Consider the following 25,588-nt stretch of genomic DNA (forward strand, 5'->3'; position numbering starts at 1 on the left):
AATTGAAGTTCCTCGGTTACTGTGTGTCAGCAACTCAGAGGATCTATAGTGGCCCAACACGTTCATGCAAACACAGAGGTGTCATGTGCCCGACTGAACAGGACAGGCATCCGCGTTTCCGCACGTCCATTTCCCGGAGTACGGTTCACTCTCACTTTTCTTCTAAGATTCAGAGATATAATTGTTTTTTTCATGGAAAGTCTATCGTTAAAGGACTGTAGCTGAGCACTCAGTGCTCAACCGTAAGAATCCCGTCTCCAGTCCGACTGCTTGTGATGTCGTCTTTGGTTTGGGTTGGTGCCGTCTCGTTCACTTCGAGTCTGAGTCTGAATTAATTCCAGATCTTACTCCGCGTTTGAGTTCAACACCATACACAGCTGTCTCGGTGCGGAAGGGACAACAGCTTTAGGAGTTTGAGGGTATGTGCTCTCTCAGTGAAGATGAGGAAAATTCTATGGATGTTCGGTGGGGAACTTTCTGACTAGCCGCATCGCCGCCTGGTGTGGATGCTGCAACGCACAGAATAGTAACGGGCTACAGAGGGTTCCAGCCTCAGCCGCCACTCTGACGGTCACACCCCTCCCCACCATCGCGGACATTGTCAAGAGGCGATGCCTCGAGAAGGCGGCATCCATCACTGAGTCCTCTCCCCACCCGGGAGAAGCTCTCTGCTCGTTACTACCATCAGGGAGGAGTCGCAGGAGCCTGAACACCCACACACAACGATTCAGGAACATCTTCTCACCCTGCGCCATCACATCTCTGAACGCACGATCACACAATCGGCAATTTTGTGGTGTTTATTAACGTTTGCAATTTACATTAACTGCACATATTTTGCCGAACTGATGAAGCTAAAGAACAAATACCCGACCGTATAAATTTCAGGTAAAACAATCAAATAGCGTTTCTGCTTAAAGATATTCGAGGCGGCGGAACCCTTGTCACGCTGGTCTTCACCAGTCACACTGAGCACAGGAATCGGGAGATCACACTGCAGTGGGACAAGACGTCGGCGAGGCTTTCTGCTTTAGTAAACAAATGCCACTGACCTGGAAAGGGAGTTCTACGGGGATATTGCAGGAAATCGAGGGTTATGGAGAGAGGGAGGGAAGGTTGGGACTTTATTCCCTGGAGCGTTGTTGTAACATTACAGAGTGCATAAACCTGAGAGGGGCACAGACAGAGGGAATCGGCATAGTCTTTTACCCAGAGTTGGGTTATCAATAACAAGACTGCACATGATTGTGTTGAGAACGGTTGGAAAAGAGAAAGAGAGAGATATCAGGGAGACAGGGGTTCAGAGAGAACGGAGAGGGAAGGGGAGAGAAGGGTAGAGAAGGAGTTGGGAGGGGGCGAACGTGGGGAAAAGTTGGCAATTGGAGAAGAACGGGACCGGGCGGAAATGGCGAGAAAGAAGGGAATCGATGAGGACAGAGGTTTGTTGGTGTGTGGTGGGGAGAATGGGGATGCGACAAAAAGAAGAGAATGGAGTAGGAGGAAGGGACAGAGAGGGTGAGGAGGGAGATCGAGAGGATGGAGGAGTGATAGTTGACGAAGAGAGAATGCGGAAATAGAGGGGTAGTTATTTGATTCAAACCGGCCGCACTGGCACAGACGGCACAGGATTGAGGCGAGAGTGGATGGAAAGGAGAAAGAGAGGGAGGCATCAGGGAGACGGAGAGTTTAGAGAGATCGGGAAGGCGGAAGTTAGTCACTTGATTCATGTCGACTCCACTGGCTGTTGACAGAGATCCTGGATATATTCAGGAATCTCCGGAAACAAAGGCGCCGATTTCTCGCAGATGAAACGGCGATCATGACTGCAAGGGTTACTCCCTGGGTACGAGTTGCAGTCTCTGCATTGGGACGTCCTCGAGGACAACTTGTACAGGAGACCCCAAGACACGTTCCTATCCAAGAGGGTTAAACAATTTCAACAGAGACAAAACAGCTCCAGCAGAGAACCGGAGCCCAGACCGTCCCCAAGCTAATCACATGAAATCACTCTCTCCTAACAGCCTGTGTCACTCCCCAAACTCATCCCACTCAACTACGCTCTCCCCACGGCCTCGTGCAGCACCCGGACAGATACCACGGTTCCAATGTCTCCCCACAGTCCTGCGTCCTCCACACTAATCACACTGAACCGCTTCCTCACCACAGTTCTCTGTGAGTCCCCTTTCGAATCGAACAGGTCCACCCTCTCCCTTCTGAACAGTTTCAGTCCCCGCACAAACCCCACTATCCCTCCCTCTCACCACAGAGTTATGTCTGTCTCGAAATGAATCCCACTGTTCCACACTCTTCCCTCAGCTCTATATCGGTTCAAGATTAATCCTGTTGCCCCTCCCTCTATTCAGAGCTTCTTGTCAGTCTCCTAACATATCCCACTACTCCGCGCTCTCCCCTTAGCTCTATATCGGTTCAAGATTAATCCTGTTGCCCCTCCCTCTATCCAGAGCTTCGTGTCAGTCTCCTAACATATCCCACTACTCCGCGCTCTCCCCTCAGCCCTCTGTCGGTCCCGGATTAATCCCGTTGCCCCTCCCTCTATTCAGAGCTTCGTGTCAGTCTCCTAACATATCCCACTACTCCGCGCTCTCCCCTTAGCTCTATATCGGTTCAAGATTAATCCTGTTGCCCCTCCCTCTATCCAGAGCTTCGTGTCAGTCTCCTAACATATCCCACTACTCCGCGCTCTCCCCTCAGCCCTCTGTCGGTCCCGGATTAATCCTGTTGCCCCTCCCTCTATCCAGAGCTTCGTGTCTGTCTCCTAACATATCCCACTACTCCGCGCTCTCCCCTTAGCCTCTGGTCCGCCTCCAGAGTTATATCACTGGCACCCTCCCTCCCACATCTTTGCGTCTCTAATCTCGTTAACCGACTGTGTTTCCACGGCCCTGTGTCGGTTTCTAAACTATTCCAGTTGTCCTACTCTCGCCCCCTCAGATCTATGTCATTCACAAATCTAATCCCACTGTTGCTCCCTCTCCTCACAGCCCGGCGAATATCTCCAAAATAATCCCACTGCACCGCGCTGTCCTCACCCACATGCGTCAGTACCAAAATAATCCCTGTGTACTGATCTCTCCCCACTGCCCCCTGCCAGTTTCCGAAATATTTCCACTGCCCTGTCCTTCTCCGACAGACATGTGTCGACCCCAAAATATACCCATGGTACCACCCTACCCCCCACCCACATACAGTCTACAAACAAATCCCAATGCCCCTCCGTTTTCCCAGAAAAATACTTCGGTCAGTAAACGAATCCCATTTTCTCCCGTCAGGACTATCACAATACCAAACTCTCACCCCACAAATCAGTCCAAATCTCACCCGTCTTCGCATTTTCCAATCCAGTATGCATTGTTTCCGTCGACAAGTTTGCGGGATACAAAGCTCTGGAAAATTAAATTTATTCGGTTAATGCCAAGAATTGAAAAATATGATACGGAGCTTCTCTCAGCTGATTACAACAGGAATCCGTGACGGGATCGTATGGATAGAGCTTCACTCTCAGTTTAACCCCGGGGAATGTGTGATGTGACAATGTGGAGGGAGCTTCATTCTGTGTCTAACCCCGTGTGTGTGTGAGATAGGACGATGCAGAGGGAGATTCTCTGTGTGTCCGACCCCAGAAGTGTGTGATGGGACGGTGTGGAGGGAGATTCACTCTATGTCTGACCCCGTGGTGTGCAATGATTTCTGTGTTACTGTGGGATCTTCTCGTGCTGTGGCACATACCGCTTCATCACTTGAATTGATTTCCAGCAGCCTTGAATCACGGTTTGAACATTCCTGAATCGCTTTGTGGAAAGCGGTTTCAAACGTGGATATGTAATAACACCGGTCTTTATTTCTGATCCAGTCCTGGGAACAGGTTTGCTCTGGAAATCAGGGACGAAGAACAGTGAGACACAGGCTGAATCTCCCTTCACACTATCCCATCACGCACACCCAGTGGAACACACAGAGTGAATTTTCCTCCACGCAGTCCCATCTCACGCATACCTGTGTTCAGATACAGATTGAATCTCCACCCACACCGTCCCATCGCACATTAACAGGATGAGGCGGAGTGAAGTTCCATCCACATCATCCATAACAGTCTCTCCCGTCAGGCATAGACTGAGGCTACCTCTACCCTCCCCTGATACGCTCACGGAGTCAGACACAATGTGATGCCCCCTCCACACCGCCTCATCACAGGCCCCTGGATCAAACACGGAGTGAAACTCATTGCACAAGGCCTCAGCACACAACCTCTTGGTCAGATCCAGAGTGAAGTTCCCTCCACTCTCTCCCATCGTACACAACCCCGGGGTCAGACACATAGAGAAGCTCCCACCACAACTTCCCTTCCCGGTGCACACTCCCGGGGTCAGACACATCGTGAAGCACCCACCACACTTTCCCTTCCAGGCGCACAGTCTCGGGGTCAGACACGTAGTGAAGCTCCCACCACACCCTCCCATCCCGGCGCACACTCCCGGGGTCAGACACGTAGAGAAGCTCCCACCACACACTCCCATCCCGGCGCACACTCCCGGGGTCAGACACGTAGTGAAGCTCCCACCACACCCTCCCTTCCCGGCGCACAGTCCCGGGGTCAGACACGTAGTGAAGCTCCCACCACACCCTCCCTTCCCGGCGCACACTCCCGGGGTCAGACACGTAGTGAAGCTCCCACCACACCCTCCCATCCCGGCGCACAGTCCCGGGGTCAGACACGTAATGAAGCTCCCACCACACCCTCCCATCCCGGCGCACACTCCCGGGGTCAGACACGTAGTGAAGCTCCCACCACACCCTCCCATCCCGGCGCACACTCCCGGGGTCAGACACGTAGTGAAGCTCCCACCACACCCTCCCATCCCGGCGCACACTCCCGGGGTCAGACACGTAGTGAAGCTCCCACCACACCCTCCCATCCCGGCGCACACTCCCGGGGTCAGACACGTAGTGAAGCTCCCACCACACCCTCCCATCCCGGCGCACACTCCCGGGGTCAGACACGTAGTGAAGCTCCCACCACACCCTCCCATCCCGGCGCACAGTCCCGGGGTCAGACACGTAGTGAAGCTCCCACCACACCCTCCCATCCCGGCGCACAGTCCCGGGGTCAGACACATAGAGAAGCACCCACCACACCTTCCCTTCCCGGCGCACAGTCCCGGGGTCAGACACGTAGTGAAGCTCCCACCACACCTTCACTTCCCGGCGCACAGTCCCGGGGTCAGACACGTAGTGAAGCTCCCACCAAACCTTCCCTTCCCGGCGCACACTCCCGGGGTCAGACACGTAGTGAAGCTCCCACCACACCTTCCCTTCCCAGCGCACACTCCCGGGGTCAGACACGTAGTGAAGCTCCCACCACACCCTCCCTTCCCGGTGCACACTCCCGGGGTCAGACACGTAGTGAAGCTCCCACCACACCTTCCCTTCCCGGCGCACAGTCCCGGGGTCAGACACATCGAGAAGCACCCACCACACCTTCCCTTCCAGGCGCACACTCCCGGAGTCAGACACATAGTGAAGCTCCCACCACACCTTCCCTTCCCGGCGCACAGTCCCGGGGTCAGACACATCGAGAAGCACCCACCACACTTTCCCTTCCAGGCGCACACTCCCGGGGTCAGACACATCGAGAAGCACCCACCACACCCTCCCTTCCAGGCGCACACTCCCGGAGTCAGACACATAGAGAAGCTCCCACCACACCCTCCCATCCCGGCGCACACTCCCGGAGTCAGACACATCGTGAAGCTCCCACCACACCCTCCCTTCCCGGCGCACACTCCCGGGGTCAGACACAGAGTGAATCTCCCTCCACACCGTCCCATCACACACTCCCGGGGTCAGACACGTAGTGAAACTCCCACCACACCCTCCCTTCCCGGCGCACACTCCCGGGGTCAGACACATAGTGAAGCTCCCACCACACCTTCGCTTCCCGGCGCACACTCCCGGGGTCAGACTTGTAGAAATGTCTCACCTCTGCTACTCGTCAGAAATTGGCAAATTTCACCCTTTATCCATTTGAAAGTTCTGATCTTCGTTTCGAAGATGGAGAGGTTGTTGTTGAGGACATAAAGATTCCGGAGACAGTCGGAGTTGGATAGATTCAACTCATGGGCCTGTTGTCGATATTGGGTCTGTGTCCTGTTCATCTCCAAATATTGCTCCCAAAGCAGCTGGTATTTTACCTCGGAGGAGATCTGAGACTGACGAATCTGTGATGCTGAGGGAGATGGTGAAGGATGTTTCCGCGTTTATAGTGACGTGTCAGACGGCGTCACGGTGCGGGGTGTTCTCGCTAATTGGTTTGATAGTGTCACCTTGCGGTGCGATTCATGTTGAGGAGCGTGTAGGTGTCACGGTGCGCTGCGGTGCGATTCACGTAGAGGAGCGTGCAGTTGTCACTGTGACGTGAGTTGCAGTGAAAGGCGTGCTTTTGTCACGGTACAGATCGTGTATGTGGTATGGTGAGGGGCTTGTCTGTGTTTACAGTGAGCCGCGTGTTGATAACAAGGGGACGGGTGCTTTAGTGTCACATTGTGCGGCGCCTGAGTTTCTGTGAGGTCGTGTCTGTGTCAAGCTGACGGGTATATTAGTGTCCCGGCGAGGTTTCTGTTGGCGTTACGATGGGGGCTCCGTCAGTATCACGATGATGATTGATTCCGTGTCACAGTGAGGAATATATCAGAGTTGCGGTGAAGGACGTGACGTTGTCACGATGATAGGTGGCTCTGAGTCTCGGTGAGAGCTGTGCCGAGTCACAGTGAGGTTTATCTCGATGTCACGGTGAGGGATATGTCAGAATCACAGTGAGGGGTTTCTCGGTGTCACGGTGCGTGGAGTGTCTGTGTTATGGTTTGTGGCGTGCTGGTGTCACAGTTGAAGGTGTCGCCTTGAGGAGCTTATCAGTAACCCGGCCGGGGGCATGTCGATGTTACAGTGAGGGGTACGTTTTCACTATGAGTGTGATGTCTCTGTCACAGTGAGGGGCAATCGATGTTACAGTGAGGGGTACGTTGTCAATATGCGTGTGATGTCTCTGTCACAGTGAGGAGCATGTCGATGTTACAGTGAGGGGTACGTTGTCACTATGAGTGTGATATCTCTGTCACAGTGAGGGGCATGTCGATGTTACAGTGAGGGGTACGTTGTCACTATGAGTGTGATGTCTCTGTCTCAGTGAGGAGCATGTCGATGTTACAGTGAGGGGTACGTTGTCAATATGAGTGTGATGTCTCTGTCACAGTGAGGGGCATGTCGATGTTACAGTGAGGGATACGTTGTCACTATGAGTGTGATGTCTCTGTCACAGTGAGGAGCATGTCGATGTTACAGTGAGGGGTACGTTGTCAATATGAGTGTGATGTCTCTGTCACAGTGAGGGGCATGTCGATGTTACAGTGAGGGATACGTTGTCACTATGAGTGTGATGTCTCTGTCACAGTGAGGAGCATGTCGATGTTACAGTGAGGGGTACGTTGTCAATATGAGTGTGATGTCTCTGTCACAGTGAGGGGCATGTCGATGTTACAGTTAGGGATACGTTGTCACTATGATTGTGATGTCTCTGTCACAGTGAGGGGCATGTCGATGTTACAGTGAGGGGTACGTTGTCACTATGAGTGTGATGTCTCTGTCTCAGTGAGGAGTATGTCGATGTTACAGTGAGGGGTACGTTGTCACTATGAGTGTGATGTCTCTGTCACAGTGAGGGGCATGTCGATGTTACAGTGAGGGGTACGTTGTCACTATGAGTGTGATGTCTCTGTCTCAGTGAGGAGCATGTCGATGTTACAGTGAGGGGTACGTTGTCACTATGAGTGTGATGTCTCTGTCACAGTGAGGGGCATGTCGATGTTACAGTGAGGGGTACGTTGTCACTATGAGTGTGATGTCTCTGTCACAGTGAGGGGCATGTCGATGTTACAGTGAGGGGTACGTTGTCACTATGAGTGTGATGTCTCTGTCTCAGTGAGGAGCATGTCGATGTTACAGTGAGGGGTACATTGTCACTATGATTGTGATGTCTCTGTCACAGTGAGGGGCATGTCGATGTTACAGTAAGGGGTACGTTGTCACTATGAGTGTGATGTCTCTGTCACAGTGAGGGGCATGTCGATGTTACAGTGAGGGGTACGTTGTCACTATGAGTGTGATGTCTCTGTCACAGTGAGGGGCATGTCGATGTTACAGTGAGGGGTACGTTGTCACTATGAGTGTGATGTCTCTGTCTCAGTGAGGGACATGTCGATGTTACAGTGAGGGGTACGTTGTCACTATGAGTGTGATGTCTCTGTCACAGTGAGGGACATGTCGATGTTACAGTGAGGGGTACGTTGTCACTATGAGTGTGATGTCTCTGTCACAGTGAGGGGCATGTCGGTGTCGCAGCTGGAGTATATCAGTGACGTGTACAGGGCTCTGACGGTGCTATGCTGACTGGGTTGTTGGTGTTATGGTGATTGGCGTGTCGGTGTAAGAATGAAACTTGATCGTGTAATGGAACAGGTCGTACAATTGTCACGGTTCGGGGGTGTTTCCGTGTCGCGTCGATGGGGGTGTGGTTATCACTGTGAGGTTTTACGCTGACTATTCATCTCGCTGTTTGTTTATGGTCTGACTCCACACGGAGGCCGTTCGACTCACCCAAAATCGAAAACCCGGCAACTATCGCGATGAGAGCGAACGTAACCAGGCAGAGTAGGCAGATCTTACGGTGTGATCTGTTTCCGATGTTCTCTTCCGGGTCCTGTTTCTGCGGACCTGTAGAGAGACAATTCAGCGTGTGCGTGAATTCTGCCGTAACCCCCACTGAGTCTCCCTTCCACCCACTATCCGCGCTCCCCCCCTCCCAACACGATCACCCTCTCCATCTCTCAATCTCATCTGCTTTCTAGCCGTCGTCGCTGAGAGTCCCAATTCGGTGACTCGGCAAAGGCTGACTAATGTCTGACTGTTTCTGTTCCTAACTTTTAGCTGATCTCTGAAATTGGAGTCGTGGGTGTTGTCTCCGTGAACTTCAATTGGGCGTTTGACCGGTTCCCTCAGGGGAGGCTTATCCAGAGGATTATGATACAGGGGATCCACGGGAAATTGACCGTCTGGATTCAGAGTTTATTGTTTTTCACAGTTGTATTATTGTCTGCCCGCTTTGTTCTTTTTTTCACACATGGGATATCTGGCGGCCCTGTAGGGGACTAACATGTTGCCGGCGGTCTGGTAACGTAGTGGTTAGCAAACGCTTTATCGTACCAGCGAGACGGGTTCAATTCCCGCTGCCGCCTACAATGAGTGCACCTTATCCCCGTGACACAGTGGGGCTCCTCCGGGTGGTCCGGTTTCCTCCCACAGTCCAAAGACGTATCAGTTGGTAAGCTGACAGGTCATTGTAAATTTTCCCGTCATTAGACCGGTATTAAATTGTGGATTTGTCGGGCAGCGCGGCTTGACGGGCTGGTAGAGCCGATTCCACACTGGTCATTTAATAAATTTGTAAATCTGAGTAAAACTTCAAAACGCTGAATCTCAAGGTTGTCTCTGATGTATAGGACCAACTTGAATGAAACTGGAGATGAGTGGGTGGGTAGAATTGTAGACGACACGGAGATTGGTTGTGTGGTGGATAGTGTAGAAGGTGCCAATGGATTCAGCGGGTTTGCATCCGTTACAGATATGGGTCAAAAATGGCAGATGGAGTTTAGCCCGGCTTCGTGTGAGGTTCTGCGCGCTGGGAAGGGACAGGACACCTGTCACGTCGAGGCGCTTAACTGTCGACGTCTAAACACATGAGTTGAGAGTTAGGGGGCAAAGGTTTTAGGGTTAACACGAGGGGAATTTCTTTACCCAGAGAGTGGTAGCTGTGTGGAACGAGCTTCCAGTAGAAGTGGTAGAGGCAGGTTCGGTATTGTCATTTAAAGTAAAATTGGGTAGGTATACGGACAGGAAAGTAATGGAGGGTTATGGGCTAAGTGCGGGCCAGTGGGACTAGGTGTGTGTAAGCGTCGGCACGGTCTAGAAGGGCCGAGATGGCCTGTTTCTGTACTGTAATTGTTATATGGTTATATGGTTATAATGACGTCATAATTATGAACTCTGACCTGTTTGGGCATTGGTTGGCAGATTACGGGGTCCTGCGGCAATGGGAGAAGCCTCATCCTCATCGATGACGGGCTCGTCTTTCGGAAAGTTCACCTCTGCGTAGGTGGAGCTCAGACCGCCTGGAACCCAAAGCGAGGGAGAATGAGAGAGAAGGTAATAGAAAGAGGAAAGAGGACGGGAGCGAGGGAGCAGAGAAGGGGAAGAGAACGCAAAGGGACAATGTGGGTTAAGTGAAGAGAAGATAGGATGAGAGGCGGTGAGGAAGAAGTTGAGGGAACGGAGTAACATGGGAGAGAGGATCAGAGATGGATGGAAAAGAGGAAAAAATGATGAGCGATACGGGCAATGGGCGGGGAATTGGGAGAGAGAATGGGGAAAGAGAAGGGTTGGGGGAGACGGAGAGAGAGGCTGAGGGAGAGGGAGCGGAAGCAGAGGGTAAGTGTGAGTGGAAAGGCAGAGGGGCGAGAGAGAAAGCAAAAAGCGGAGATAGGAGAGTGATGGATGGAGAAAAGTGTGAGAGCGGGGGTTAAGAGACGGAGGAAGAGAGAGAGATTGTGAGAGAGGGGAAGGGAGAGGGGAAAGCCTGAGCGAGAGTGGAAAAGGAGAAGGGATCGTTAAAGAGAAGAGGTTGCGGAGCGGGAGATAAGCGGAAAATGGGGCGAACGGAAGAGGACAGGGAGAGAGTGAAAGATGGAGAAAGCGGACAAATAGCGGGAGGTCAGAGAATGAGGGAAATAGTGCGGGGGGCAGAGCGGGAGTGAAAAAGTGTGAAATGGAGAGTGTGATAGAAGGGCGAGTTGGGAAAGTGAGTCAAGTGAGAGAAGGGGGAGAGTAGTTGAGATTGGGGGTAAAGGGTAGCGGTTGGGAGAGGGGAGGTTCAGAGGAGAGGGGAGAGGGCAGAGGAGGGAGAGAGTGAGATGTGGAGAGATAGAGGAATGTTGATAGACGAGCGAGTTTAGAGAGAGTGCGCAGGACAGCTGGGCAAGGAAGGGAATGGGATAGGAGAAAATGGTGGAACAGGGACAGGTTGAGAGAGCGGGAGGAAGAGGAGAGAGAATAAGGCAGGATGAGCGGGGAGAAGAGGAGAGTGGCAGACAGAATGATGGGAGGAGGGAGAATGTGGGTTTGAATGTTGAGACAGGTATTCAAATTTTTTTACAGCGCTTCCTCCTCTCCACCTCTTCCACGGCCCTCCGTGCTCACTACCAGTCCCATGGCGTTCCCATACCGACCCGTCCACAGACGTCTCTCCTCGCCATCCCCTCCCACGCCATTCCCTCCTTTCTGTGTCTCTACCAGTGCTCCCTCCTCAATGTCCCTTTCTCCACACCGAACACTCCCGCAGCAATTCCTCCTCACCTACACCCTGGTCACACCCACCACCACGCCTCCCAGAATCACCCCCTCATCACCGACCCCTCCCACAGCACTGACTCGTTGTCACATCCCACAGCGCTCCGTCCAGAGATCCCCTCACAGAACGCACCATCCTCACCAAACACAGCCCCCCGCTTCCATGGTGATGAATCCTCACCGTACGCCCCAGAGGCACCCTCACACCGACTCTCCCACAGATCTTCCTCATCATGGCCTAAACAACAGGATCTGTCTGACTTATTCTACACAGCAACGAATCATTGGGGTCAAAGTATCATTGCCCTGTGAACTCGCGACAGGATTGCACACGTCACCGAAACACAGTCAAACCAACAAAGATGAAACTGACCTCCATCTCTCCGGACCCGGGCGCCGAGAGGGCCGTGACATTCAGTTCCGCGTACGATACATCCGGTTCAGCTGGGAAGACAACAGTGAGGGTGAGAATAGGGGTGAGACTTTCTCCGCACTATCACATCACACACTCCCGGACAGGCACAGAGAGAAACTCACTCCACACCGTCCCACTGCCGGGGTCAGTCACAGAGTGAAACTCTCTCTGCAGAGTCTTATCACACATTTCCTGGGCAGAACACATAAAGCTCACTCTACAGCGTTTCAACATAAGTTCCTGGGGTCCGACACAGAGTGAAGCTCCCTCGGCACTGACCGACCACACCCTCTTCTCCGGGGTCTGACACAGAGTAAATCTCCCTCGGCACTGATCGACCACACCCTCTTCTCCGGGGTCAGACACAGAGTGAAGCTCCCTCGGCACTGACCGACCACGCCCTCTTCTCCAGGGGTCAGACACAGAGTGAAGCTCCCTCTGCACTAACCGACCACACCCTCTTCTCCCGGGTCAGACACAGAGTGAAGCACCCTCCACACTGTACCATCAGACGAGATTGGGATAAAACGCAGAGTAGACGCCGGTGACCCATCACCCACCCTTCCAACTCACCGGAATCAGACACAGAGAGTAGCTCTGTCCACACTATCCTCGTACCACTGCCGAGATCAGTCACCGAGTGAAACTCCCTCCAAAAAACTCTATCAAGCATTTCCTTAACAGAAACACTGTGAAGCTCTCTCCACTCTGTCCCTCCACAGATTCCCAGGTCAGTCACTGAGTAACGTTCCCTCCACAGTATCTCGTCATAAGATCCCTGGGCACCAGCCGAATGCCACCTCCCCCGGGGTCAGGCACAGAAAGTAGCACCGTCCACGCTGTCCGATCTCACACACCCGGGGTCAGACACAGCGTCTCTCTCCCTCTCTCCGCACCACTCACCTCTCAAAGGAGCTTGTGAATCCGCTCCTGTGAGCCGCATGGTCGCGTAGGTCTCGCTCTCGTCCATCCTGTCGAGTCTCTGAGCGCCTGAAAGGGATGGGACAGTTGGGAGAGGAAACCCGTAGTGGGAGACCGTCGCCCACAAACACCAGATGAACAGCCGATAAAGAGAGGGACCGAGAGATGGGGGAGGACGTGAGGGGGATGAGATAGATTGAGAGTGTGAGAGAGAGGTGGTTGTGAGAAATGGGAGTGGCGGGTGTAGGGTGGTGAGAAACAGAGGGAGAGATTTGGAGAGTGGACTGGCCACAGGACACAACCCCAACACACAATCTCCTTCCTCGTTTCTATCTTCCCTTCCTTATCGCACGGTATTATCTCTCTCTCTCTCTCTCTCTCTCTCCTCTCTCTCTCTCTCTCTCTCTCTCTCTCTCTCTCTCTCTCCCTCTCTCTCTCTCTCTCTCTCTCTCTCTCTCTCTCTCTCCCGCTCCCACCTTCCGCCTCTTTCCTCTAATCTCTCTCTCCTTTCCGTCTTCCCTTTCTCTCCCTCATCCCCTTCTCTCTCCCATTCTCACTCTCTACACATCTCCCACCACACGTACCCCTTCCGGCTTTTCCTGGATGGCAAGGGTTGGGTGCTTTTTTAAAACTCGGAACACCCGGCCTTCTCTCACATTCTTTCATTCCCCCCATTCCCCAACCCCCCCCCCCCCCCCCCCCGCGTTCAATCCGTCTCCCTTCTTACTTTCTTTGGCACTTCCCACTACACACTCTTTCGCTTCCTCTTTTCTCCCCCCACACAGTTCCTCTTTCCCTCTCTCCTACTCGTCCCTCCGGACCCCTTACCCCAGCCCTCTTCATCCGTCTCCCTCCCTCCCACCCTCCACCCCTCACCCACTACTCCCTTCCATTCCTCCCTTCCGCACCATTTTCCTACCTCTAGCAGTTCCAGAGGTCTTGAATTGTGTGTCTGCCTCAGGACTGTGCGTCTGTGTGTGTCTCTGTGTGTCTGAGAGGCGTTGTGTTGCAGAGGGAAGAGGAAGGAAGGGGAGGCGAGGAGCGGGCAGGGACGGTGTGGTGAGATTGCACACACGACAGGATCTACATTTAACCATTTAACAATTACACCACGGAAACAGGCCATCTCGGCCCTTCTCGTCTGTGCCGAACGCTTACTCTCACCCAGTGCCACCGACCAGCTCTCAGCCCATAACCCTCCATTCCTTTCCTGTCCATATACCTATCCAACTTGACTTTAACTGACAATTTCAAACCTGCCTTTACCACTTCTACTGGAAACTCGTTCCACACAGCTAGCACTCTCCGAGTAAAGAAGTTCCCCCTCGTGTTACCCCTGAACTTTTGCCCTCTAACTGTCATCTCATGTCCTCTTGTTTGAATCTCCCCTACACTCAATGGAAAAAAAAACCCATGAACGTTAACTCTATCTATCCCCCTCATAATTTTAAGTACCTCTATCAAATCCCCCCCTCAACCTTCTACGCTAAAGAATGAGACCTAACTTGTTCAAACCGTCTCTGTAACTTAGTTGCTGAAATCCAGGTAACATTCCAGTAAATCTTTCTGTACTCTCTCTATTTTGTTGACATCTTTCCTATAATTCGGTGACCAGAACTGTACACAGTACTCCCAATTTGGCCTTACCAATGCCTTGCACAATTTTAACATTATATCCCAACTCCTATACTCACTGCTCTGATTTATAAAGGCCAGTATACCGAAAGCTTTCTTCACTACCCTATCTACATGAGATTCCACCCTCAGGGAACTATGCACCATTATTCCTAGATTACTTTTTTCTACTACATTCTCAATGCCCTACCATTTACCATGTATGTCCTGTTTGGATTATTCATACCAAAATGCAGCACCTCACACTTATCAGCATTAAACTCCATCTGCCATCTTTCAGCCCACTCTTCTAACTGGCCTAAATCTCTCTGCAAGCTTTGAAAATCCACAACGCCACCCTACCTTTGTATCTTCTGCTTACTTACTAATATAATTTACCACTCCATTATCCAGATCATTAATGTATATGACAAACAACACTAGACCAGTACAGACCCCTGAGGCACACCACTAGTCATTGCCTCGAACCTGACAAACAGTTATCCACCATTACTCTCTGGCATCTCCCATCCAGCCACTGGTGAATCCATTTCACTACTTCACGATTGAACCTTCCAAACTAACTTACAGTGCGGAACCCTGTCAAAGGCCTTACATGGTAAGCCTATCCACTCAGAACCCAGAGACCGATATCGGGTGAAAAAGGGAGTAAAACCAGGCGTCAATGCTCCCCACCGTTCTCACAAATCCCGGTGAACAGAGAGAGGGTGAATTATAGAGGAGGGGCTCGTGTTGGTGCCGGTGAACTGGAGGTCTGTTGGGGACGGATCGCTCCATTCAAACAGAGAGTGGCTTCGGGGAGGTTGGGGATGAGGGGGAACGGTGCAGTGTGTCAAGGAGGTGACGGAATTAGCTGTTGTTTCGGAAAGGAGGGGGTGATCGAGAGGGGAAGTAGTCTGAGGTAGAAAGGGGTTGTCGGTGACGGGAAGTCGGAGTAAGGGATTATGGAGGGGACGGATACGCCAGAGGTGTCAGGAGCTCATGGAGCTTGTCAGTAGTGAGGGATGTGGTGACAACACCCCATCTTCTGCGATCTCTGTTTCGGGGCACAAGGTCAGAGCACCCTTCAGGTGGGTGAACGCTCTCCAGGTGTCAGGCCCCGATGATGTACCTGGTGGGGCCTTGCAGACCTGTGCCGACCAATAGACGGGACTGCCCCAGGCTCTTTCTCAGCCTCTCACTTCTGCATTCGAAGGATCCCAGCCGATTCAAAAGGGCGACGATCATCCCGGTGGTCAGGAAGGGTGGGCCAGCTGCTTCAAAAGGAGACGATCATCCCGGTGGTCAGGAAGGGTGGGGTGAGCTGCTTCCGCGACCATCGAGTGTAAAATAACGCGCTAGTGTTTATTGGCTGGAACAGAGAAATCTGCAGCACTCTACAGGCCCTTGGGCCCACAAAGTTGTACCGTCCAAGTAACCTATTCCAGAAACCGCCCAGAATGTCCCTACCACATAGCCCTCTATTTTATTGACCCCATGCCAGCGACTCCATCGCTGGCAGTGCATTCCCACACACTCACCACTCTGTGTGTGAAAAAATTTCTCCTGACATCTCCTCTGTACCTACTTCCAAGCACCTTAAATCTATGTCCTCTCGCATGAGCCATTTCGTTCCTGGGGAACTGCTATCCACACGTTCAATGCCTGTCATCATCTTGCACACCTCTATCAGGTCACCTCTCATCCTCCGTCGCTCCAGGGAGAAGAGGCCAAGTTCATTTTAAACTATTCTTATAAGCCATGTTCCCCAACCCAGGTAACATTATTGTAAATGTCTTCTGCACCCTCTCTATAATACTCACATCTTTCCTGCAGTGAGGTGACCAGAATTGAACACATTCCTCCAAGAGCGGTCTGACCAAGGGTTTATATAGTCGTAACGTTACCTCCCACGGTTCATGAAGGCCAACACACATACGCCTTTTCAACAACACTGTCAACATTTGCGGTAGGTTTGAGTGTCCAATATGATCATCCACCATGCCAAGAGTCTTACCATCAATATTAAATTATGTCTTCAAATCTGACCTGCCGAAATGAGCCACTTCACACTTATCTGGGTTGAACTCCATTTGCCACTTCTCAGCCCAGTTTTGCATCCGATCAATGTCCCGCTGTAACCTCTGACGGCCTCCACAGTATTCACAGCACCGCCCCAACATTTGTGTCATGAGCAGACTTACTAACCCACCCTTCTACTTCCTCATCCAAGTCGTTTCTAAAAATCACAACGAGGAGTGGTCCCAGATAACACCGCAGTTCCCTGGCCCTCCATGCAAAATTACCTCGACCATTGTCTATCTCCACAATAGGTCTAATGCTGTCGTCAGCTCACTTGCTCTCCCACTGGCCCTGCAACATCCGGTCAACAGCAATACTTACGTCACGCTGCGGTTTACTGGCAACAGCTCAGCGTTCAGCGCAATGATTTCCTCAGTTCTCATCCTGGGCTGGTGCAACTCCATCTGCAACAGAATGATTTGGCTTCCTCATCGGGAAACCACAGTCCGTGCAGATCGTTCCCGATCAACCGGTAGTGTTGAAGTAGCAGAGACGCTACAGAAGGTCTCATACAGATCAGGGAAAATGGGCAAAGTACTGGCAGACGGAATACAGGACTGGGAAGTTTACGGTCATGCGATTTGCTGGAAGAAATAAAAGTGCAGACTATTTCATAAATAAGAGAGAAAATTCAACAATCTCCGGCGCCACGGGATTTGGGAGTCATGTTGCAGGATTCCGTCAGGGTTAATTTACAGGTGCAGTCGGTGGTGAGGAAGACAAATGCAATGTTTCGCATTCATTTCCAGATGACCAGAGTATAAGAGTAAAGTTTTAATTTCCAGGCTTTTCAAGGAACCTGAGTGGGCTCATTTGTGGAATTATGAGCAATGTTGGTCCCTCTTATGTACACCTAGGGTTCTTTTTTCCTGTGGACGGTCACGTGACGAGATCCGAAGGATTATTCTAAAGTGGACTGTTCTTTTAACAAGAGAGAGAGGGAGCGAACAGCTTGTGTGCTATTTCAGGGAGAGAGCAACAGAAAGTTTGTGAGTTGCCTTGGAAACTGAAAGGCGGAGCTATATGATGGACAGCATGTTCCGCACTACTGAGATATATACAAGGTCAGTGGACTTTTTAATCAGACACGCAAGGACACACACCAGAGACACACAAGACACACCACAGAACACACACGACTCCGGAGGCAAGGAGGACATTGGTGGGCTTTGTGTACCCACGACAAGGGTGAACTGATTACTGGACCATACCACCGTAAGACTTTATCACCTAATCACCTGATAAAGCCGGGAAGCTTGGGAACCTCATTTACTCACCTATATAAATATATATGCATGTACTCTGCTACCCTGTTTATCTAATCTTGTTTTATATCACTTTATCACGTAGTTACCTAATAAAATAAAGTTTATAACGGAAGACTCAGACTCCAGGTGTGTCCATTTTTGCTGGTTCTTTTTAACCCGTTACGGGGTACGTAACAAATATTGGAGCCTCTATCCGGGATATGAGCAAACTGGGCTCTCGTCCCGGAGATGAACAAAAGTTGGTGGGGAACCATTCTGAAATCTTTTGGGGGCTTGGTTGACTAGCTGATTTGATTGGACTTTGATCTGTGTGGGTTGATTATCAGGAGAAATTGAGTTTGTGGTTAATAATTCTTTGGGAGAACAAACCCCCGGAGGCGTTGGATGATGCTAAGAGAGATGTACTGTTGGCAATTGCTCGTAAGTTGAAAGTTAAGGTGACCACTCGCATGAAGAAGGCGCAGATACGGCTGATAATAACACAGCATTATGTAGCGAGGGCAAGTTCGAAAAGGAAGTGATGGTATGTTTGCTGATGGTAAAGTGCTTACAGAGGCTAAGGTTCAGCTTCAGACAGCGAAACTGATCTATGAGTGTGAGTTGTAATTAAAACTGCTGGAGGCTAAAGAGACAGAAAAAAAAAACAGAGACAGTTCGAGAAGATGTGGCAGCGACAGGATCAAGCGTCAGGTCGGGGCAATGAGTTTAATATCAGCAAGAAATTAAGTTAGTACCACCATTTGATGAAGCTGAAGTCGACCGGTATTTCCTACACTTCGGAAAGGTGGCCCAGAATCGGAAATGGCGAGGGATGAATGGGCTGTCATGGTCACAAAGTGTGTTGAAGGGGAAGGCTCAGCAGGCGTATTCGCCCCTGACCCTTCACCAGTCAAGGAACTATGATCCAGTGACAGATGCAGTGCTTAGAGTCCATGAGTTGGTTCCACAGGCGCATGGACAAACGTTCAGAGATTTAAGGAAGTCCGGGATACAAAGTGATGTGGAGTTTGTCCGTGAAAAACAGGCGTACTTCAATCGCTGGTATACCTCGGAAGGGGTAACTGAGGGTTTGGATAGCTTGAAAGAGCTGGTTGTGATTCACGAATTTAAGAAGGTTGTCCCCGATGAGGTAAAGCAATACCGAGATGAAGAGGATGCCTCTACCTTGCGGGACCCTGCTTGGTTAGCAGACGAGGTTGTTTTAACCCACAAGGTTGAGTTTACTCCGGATGAGAGTTTCCCAGAGAGTAGCTGGGAGGATCAGGGGAACCTGGAATTTCAAACTGGGACTAGTATTGAAATCCTAGAGGAGGCAGCTGTCCCCATTGCCTGTGTTCAGGTTGTTGAAGCACCTGTGAATTTCCAGGGTGTTGAACCTTGTGTTGAAACTCAGTTAAGGTCTGAGGTGTCTGACTCGGTTGGAAAGGAATGCAATCTTTCTGAGCCAGATGGACTTGGTTCAGTGAATAAGCCTTGGCGCCAGTGGAAATTGAGGATTCTCAGTCACTTGTGTTAGACGTTGTTCTGAGAGTTGGAGATCAGTCGAGAACTGATGATGTGAATTTTATTGGAAATATTGAGAAAGGTGCTGTTTCTGGATTTTTTAAACAAAGAACTTGGGAAGTTTGGACTGGTTTCACGACCTCTGACCCTCTTGCAGGACAATGTCCTGTTGAAGTCTGTGAAACTCTGAAGAATTTTGCTTTCGCAGTCGGAAGTAAACAACTGCAAGTTCATGGAGCTGTCTTTCACGATTGCGATGTGAAGAGAAAGGATTGTTTTGGTTTTGAGAGACCAGCTGACTGGGTTACTATGCAGACGAGTCGAAGTAAAAGACGAAGGAAGAGAATCGATGGGTTGGAGGCAAATTTTCATAATGTAAACATGGTCTTCGCAAGCTTAGTGATGGTACTGAGTTCGGTAAACACTAGGTTGGCACCTATCCAGGGTGAAGTTATTCAGCAGTACAGCTAACAAACAAGCTTGTGGCTGATGACCCACGCACAGATACTGATGTGAAACTCACATGACTCGAAGCATGTCTAGAAAGGGTGCTGATGCAGTTAACAAAGACAAGGGTTTAATATTTGACAGCTTGTCAGAGGCTTTTCAACCTTCCATGTTACATCAGGGTCGGGGTAGTAAGGAGGAGGAGAAAGGTTTGTCCTGGTCCAGGGATGAATTTATAGCGGAACGACGTCGTGATTCTGAAATTGCTGCGTTAAAGGAGACAGCCCTCACAGAAGAGGAGGTTCAGAGAGAGTCAGAAGGATATTATCTTAATGACTGGGTATCACTGAGGAAGTGGAGACCACCTACTTTGCCTGCAAGTGAGGATTCGGCCATGGAGCATCAAGTTGTGGTCCGGAAAGTTTACAGGGCTGAGATTTTAAATATGTCTCATAGTATGCCTTTCGGTGGACATTTTGGAGTGAGTAAGACAGTAAACAGGATTAGAAAGGAATTCTACTGGCCTAATTTAAAGAAGGATTTTGTAAACTTTTGCAAGACGGTGGTAAAAGCACTTATCAAAGTTTTCACACTGGTAGGTCAGCCTAAAGAAATCCAATCTGACCAGGGTAGTAACCTTACTTCGAAAACATCCGAGGGGTTAGTTAAAGAGTTGAGAGCTAAGCACATTGTGTCACCTTTGACCCTACTCGGAGAGCGATGGTCAGATATGAATGTGAGTATGAGTGTCCTTAGTTATGTGTTGGAATTCAGAGACTGACTTAAAAGGCTTGTGACCTTGCCAAGAAGAATTTACAGCTCTCTCACATAAACATGAAACATGCTGGAGAAAGGGTTTTGACGCTGTCCCCCCTCCTTACCAACCCCCTTCAAGCGAGGTTTAGTGGACCATATGAAATAATTAAGACATTTGATTATTTGAATTATGCTATTAGGACTTCTGGCCGGAGAAAGGCTGCACAGCTCGTCAACGTAGATATGATGAAGGGTTATCATGACCGCGAACCTGCACTAGTGAATACTGCTATGATAACGGAGGAGATTGTAGTGTCTGGTATTGGAATACCAGAGCTCCCTGTAGTTTCCACACGCCTCAGAAATTCTGATGTTTTGAGAAACCTTGATGGAAAGACTAAACATTTGTAGTCCAGGCAGCGAAAACAACTGAAGAGTTTAATAAACAAGTATAAAGATTATTCCCTGACATTCTAAGGCTGCGGTGCATGACGTAATGGTACATTAAGTTGATCCCGTTAAGCAGAACCCTTACAGAATGAAACAAGACAAAAGATAAATGAGTGTACAAGAAATTGAATACATGCTAACAGCCGGCATGATTAAAGCATCCACTTCAGACTGGCCGTCACCGTGCTTTTACCACCGTCTTGCAAAACTTCACAAAATCCTTCCTTAAATCAGGCCAGTAGAATTCCTTCCTCATCCTGTTTACTGTCTTACTCACTCCAAAATTTTCCCTACGTTGGATGGGAGTGTGTGATTCTGTACTGATTACAGGAATGTTAATGCAATAACTAAGACAGATGCGTATCCCATCCCAAGAGTGGATGTCTGTATTGACAGGGTGGGGAAGGCTAAATACCTTAGAAAGATTGATCTGCTGAAAGATTACTGGTGTGTTCCTTTAACAGAAAGGGCTGAAGGAATATCTGCATTTGTGACACCATCTGGATTGTATGAGTACAACGTTTAGTCCTTTTGGAGGGAAAATGTTTCAGGGACGTTCCAAAGGATGATGAACTCAGTGATTCAGGGTTTAGAATATACAGGGGTTTATATTGATGACTTGGTTGTATGGGAATGACACCTGGGAGGAGCATATCTCAGCTGCAGAGAAACTGATTGAACGACTGTCCAAGGGAAATTTCACTGTAAACCTCGCGAAAAGCGAACTTGGCCAAGCCACTGTCACGTATCTTGTCTATGTAGTAGGCCAGGGCCAACTGGCACCTGTGCAGGACAAGGTTCAGGCTATTGCTGAGGTTCCCGATCCGACCGGCAAGAAAGCGTTACCCAAGGTTTTAGGAATGGTTGGGTATTACCGTAAGTTTTGTAAAGAACTTCGCAGACATCGCTCTCCCCCTAACGAAACTCCCAGGAAGAGTGAGAGATTTGTTTGGAACGACATTTGCCAAGAGGCATTTGACCGCCTGAAAACCATTCTGTGTTGACACCCTGTGCTCAAAGCACCTGATTTCAATAATCCATTTTTAACCGCGGTAGACGCCAGTGATGAAGCTGCTGGGGCAGTATTGTTGCAAAAGGACGATGATGAAATTGAACATCCGGGAGCTTATTTCTCTAAAAAATTTAATGTGCATCAGAAAAATTACTCCCAATGTTGAAAAAGTGTTGCTAGCACTCATTCTAGCATTGAAGCGTTTCGATATCTACATATGTCCTGCTCAGAAACCACTTGTGTTTTTACACGGACCATAACCCATTATTGTTTCTGATGAAAAAGAAGAAGAAGAGTAGAAGGTTGCTGAACTGGAGTCTGATCTTGCAACAGTATGACACGGAAATAAAACACGTGAAAGGTACTGACTATATTATAGAAGACTGTCTGTCTAGATGCTAAGTTTAAGTTTGTAATGCTTTGCTATGTTACCTGATAATTAGACATGCATTGCTTTAAGTGTATAATCGATAGTTAAGGCAAAAAAAAATGCTGTGTCATCATTTTTTTCTTAAAAGGAGAGAGCTGTGACGAGATCTGAAGGATTATTCTAAAGTGGACTGTTCCTTTCAGAGAGATTAAGAAGGGGTGAACAGCTTGCGTAGTAATTTTGCAGCAAAGAGAGAGGAGAGAGAGAGAGAGAGAGAGAGAGAGAGAGAGAGAGAGAAGAGAGAGAGAGAGAGAGAGAGGAGAGAGAGAGAGAGAGAGAGAGGAGAGAGGAGAGAGAGAGAGAGAGAGAGAGAGAGAGAGAGAGAGAGAGAGAGAGAGAGAGAGAGAGAGAGAGAGAGGAGAGTGAGTTGCCTGGGAATCTGAAAGACAGAGCTATATGACGGGACAGCTGGTGTTCCGCACTGCTGAGATACGTACAAGGTCAGCTGACTTTTCAATCGGACACGTGGCAAGGAGGGGCACCGGTGAGCTTTGTGTGCCCACGACAAGGGTGGGGCTTTTGCTCACAGTGTGGACAAAGGGGTGACCGGTGGAACGCTTTTGGTGTGTATAAACCCTGGCCTGGGTTGATAGTGTTACTGTGGAAACGGACACCCTTTTCTGTAATCACGGGTTGGTGACTGTAAGCTTCGGGGCATGGAGGACGACGTGGAGGATCGGCATCGGCACCAGCATCGGAAGACTCCCTGTCTCTCTGTCTCCACCTCTTCTCAAATCAAATTCCAGAACTGAACTGATTACTGACCATACCACCGTAAGACTGTATCACCCAATCACCTGAGCTCGGTAAGCTTGGGGAGCCTTATTTACTCACCTCTATATGCATATACTCTGCTAACCTGTTTACCTAATCTTGTTTTATATCACTTTATCACGCAGTCACTAATAAAATAGAGTTTACAACGGAAGACTCAGACTCTAGGTGTGTCCATTTCTGCTGGTTCTTCTTTAACCCGTTACGAGGTACGTAACACTTCCTAAACCTTAAGTATCTTTCTTTCCTCCTCTTGGTCGAGCTGTTCCATATTTTCCGTCAGCAAGGGTTACTTTACGCTCTCATCCTTTCCCTGCCTCAACGAGACAAGCTGATACCGGACACCATGTTTTCTGACAAATCTCCACCTATCTGTTGCTCATTTCCTTGAGTGCATCGTCTCCTTATTTCCCTTCCCAAGTTCTGGCCAGGCAGCACCACAAATCGCAGATCTCCGGTTAAATACATTCTATACTCCCTGGTCCCTATCCCCGTGTAAGGTGAATGGAGGGGAGTTCTGCCCTATCGTTCCGAAATGCTGACCCGCGGAGAGATCTGTCACCTGATCCGTTCCCTTTTCTAATATTAGATCCGGTCTGGAATGTTCGCTAGTCCGCCTGCCTTTTTATATTGACATGAATCCCTCCAACACACAACTGACAGATTATGCCGGACCTTTTACCCTGGGAAGGTGCCGAGGAATATTGTGGAAGTTTCACTTACCCGTGCCGATAACATGGCACATGTCAAAGATCCGCTTCCCGATTGGTTCCTCTCCGTTTCCGTTGCAGTTTTTTTTGTTAATCTGGTGGGCGGCTGTACAGAATACTCCACATGGGGTGTTCGCGCCCTTCATGTTTCAGAGTTCGTCTCCCAGTCTGTTAACAAACGAACGCTCCACGTTGTCCTCCCTTTCTGCAGCCGCGATACTCTCCCCGGTTTCCCATCGCACTCCCTTTACACTCTGTTACCCGACCCCCGTTCATTTTGAAACATCTAAAACGCGGAAAGTCCTGAAGCCATCCCTGACCTTGTGACAGTCGAGAGTCTGTGATAGTTTGGGACATACTTCAACCAATGTAACAATCACGCCAGCGGCAGTGACCGCTTGTATTGCTACCTACCTGAACTGTATGAAGTCAGCAACCTTCCGCCAATTCTGCAATCTCCGGATGACCAGGCGTATGATTGTTTGAATTAATGACATATTTTCCAAACCTGTTAATTGTAAAACGGCTTTATTTGAAAATTCCTCTGACTTACCATTGGACACGGGGCGTTATCTACACAGATGGCCATTTAATGTAAACACATACGTCATTCCATTCCTCAGCTCCTCTCTGAATTTCCTCTGTGTCAGTGTATAGATACAAGTGTTGGTGCACATGCTGAGAATTTCCAACATGAACCCAAATTGCTGTAGGATGTATAACCGGGGAACTCAAATATCTGTCCTGGTAAAAATAGTTTTGCACTTGCCATTTCAGCGAATGGGCTACGTAGGGCATCCAAAATAATATGAAATTAGCTGATATAGAAAACAGCAAAATCATCGACTTCCTGCGGTTTTCCACCTCGGCATCTTTCTGATTGTCGCCGCTGTGCCGAAGCTTTCTGCGGACTCGATTCGCCACAACGATATATCGTACGGTTAACCCGTTAAACACCAGGATTAAGCCGATTGGTAGCAGCGGTGTTAAAATGCTCTCCAGTAATTCGTATCCTCTCCACGCGGGTGAAGTAGCGTACTCATGCGTGAGGGCGCAACGCCACGGCATGTTGTCAATGATGACGTAAGGTTCAATGGCAAAGTATAACGGGATACATTTCCCGCAGCTCAATATAACCACGATGACGGTAACCACCGTTGCTGTCCTCTCGGTGCAGTATCGCTCCCGCAGCTTTCGGCAACATATTGCGATGAAGCGATCGAAGGTAAAACTGACCGTGAACCAAACAGAACAGTCGGTCATGATGACCCTAAATACAAGGGTCAGAGCGCACACAGGAGTGATGAGCAGGGTTCGGGAATAAATGTAGATATTGTTGGTCTGTTCCACTAAAGCAACAACGATAACCACCAGTAGATCCACTGTCGCCATTCCAACCAGGTAACGGGTGATGCATTTGGAGAGTCCGCATTTTCCCCGAGAGAGGATCACAATCGCCGTTAAATTAACTACAAGAAATTTGAATAAAAAAGAAATATCGTCAGTGGTATCTCTCTGAACGCCCATACTAAAGAAGCTATGCAGAAGATGGTTTAGCTGCAACTGATTCAATGACTCCCACCCCCACACCCCCCCCCCCACCCCGATTCCTGCAGGGTATGGTCTGTTTGGAAGTGGAAAGCGGGAATCGAGTGTGTGCGGTCTCGGTCGCTGCACTCCGGCTGGAGGATAGTGACGGATGTGAGTGTCAGTGGATCGGCGAACTTCCCACAG

The 25,588-nt window shown here is 49.8% G+C and overlaps 1 protein-coding gene and 1 long non-coding RNA gene across 2 annotated transcripts; both read right to left on the reverse strand.

The window, feature by feature from the left end:
• Positions 1 to 808: 808 nt before the first annotated feature.
• Positions 809 to 6,322, reverse strand: LOC140720457 (C-type lectin domain family 9 member A-like). Its single transcript, XM_073035309.1, has 4 exons — positions 5,999 to 6,322; positions 3,748 to 3,890; positions 3,340 to 3,404; positions 809 to 1,913 (listed from the first exon to the last, which is right to left on the reverse strand). Exons 1-4 carry the CDS (start codon positions 6,171 to 6,173, stop codon positions 1,724 to 1,726), a joined length of 573 nt encoding a protein of 190 aa, XP_072891410.1. The 5' UTR covers positions 6,174 to 6,322; the 3' UTR covers positions 809 to 1,723.
• Positions 6,323 to 8,683: 2,361 nt separating this feature from the next.
• Positions 8,684 to 13,820, reverse strand: LOC140720504 (uncharacterized). The gene is made up of 5 exons (XR_012097203.1): positions 13,728 to 13,820; positions 12,791 to 12,877; positions 11,846 to 11,916; positions 10,119 to 10,238; positions 8,684 to 8,784 (listed from the first exon to the last, which is right to left on the reverse strand). It is a non-coding gene; the product is annotated as an uncharacterized lncRNA (long non-coding RNA).
• Positions 13,821 to 25,588: the final 11,768 nt, after the last annotated feature.

The sequence above is a fragment of the Hemitrygon akajei genome, unplaced genomic scaffold (assembly GCF_048418815.1).
Source record: "Hemitrygon akajei unplaced genomic scaffold, sHemAka1.3 Scf000043, whole genome shotgun sequence".
Classification (NCBI taxonomy): Eukaryota; Metazoa; Chordata; class Chondrichthyes; order Myliobatiformes; family Dasyatidae; genus Hemitrygon; species Hemitrygon akajei.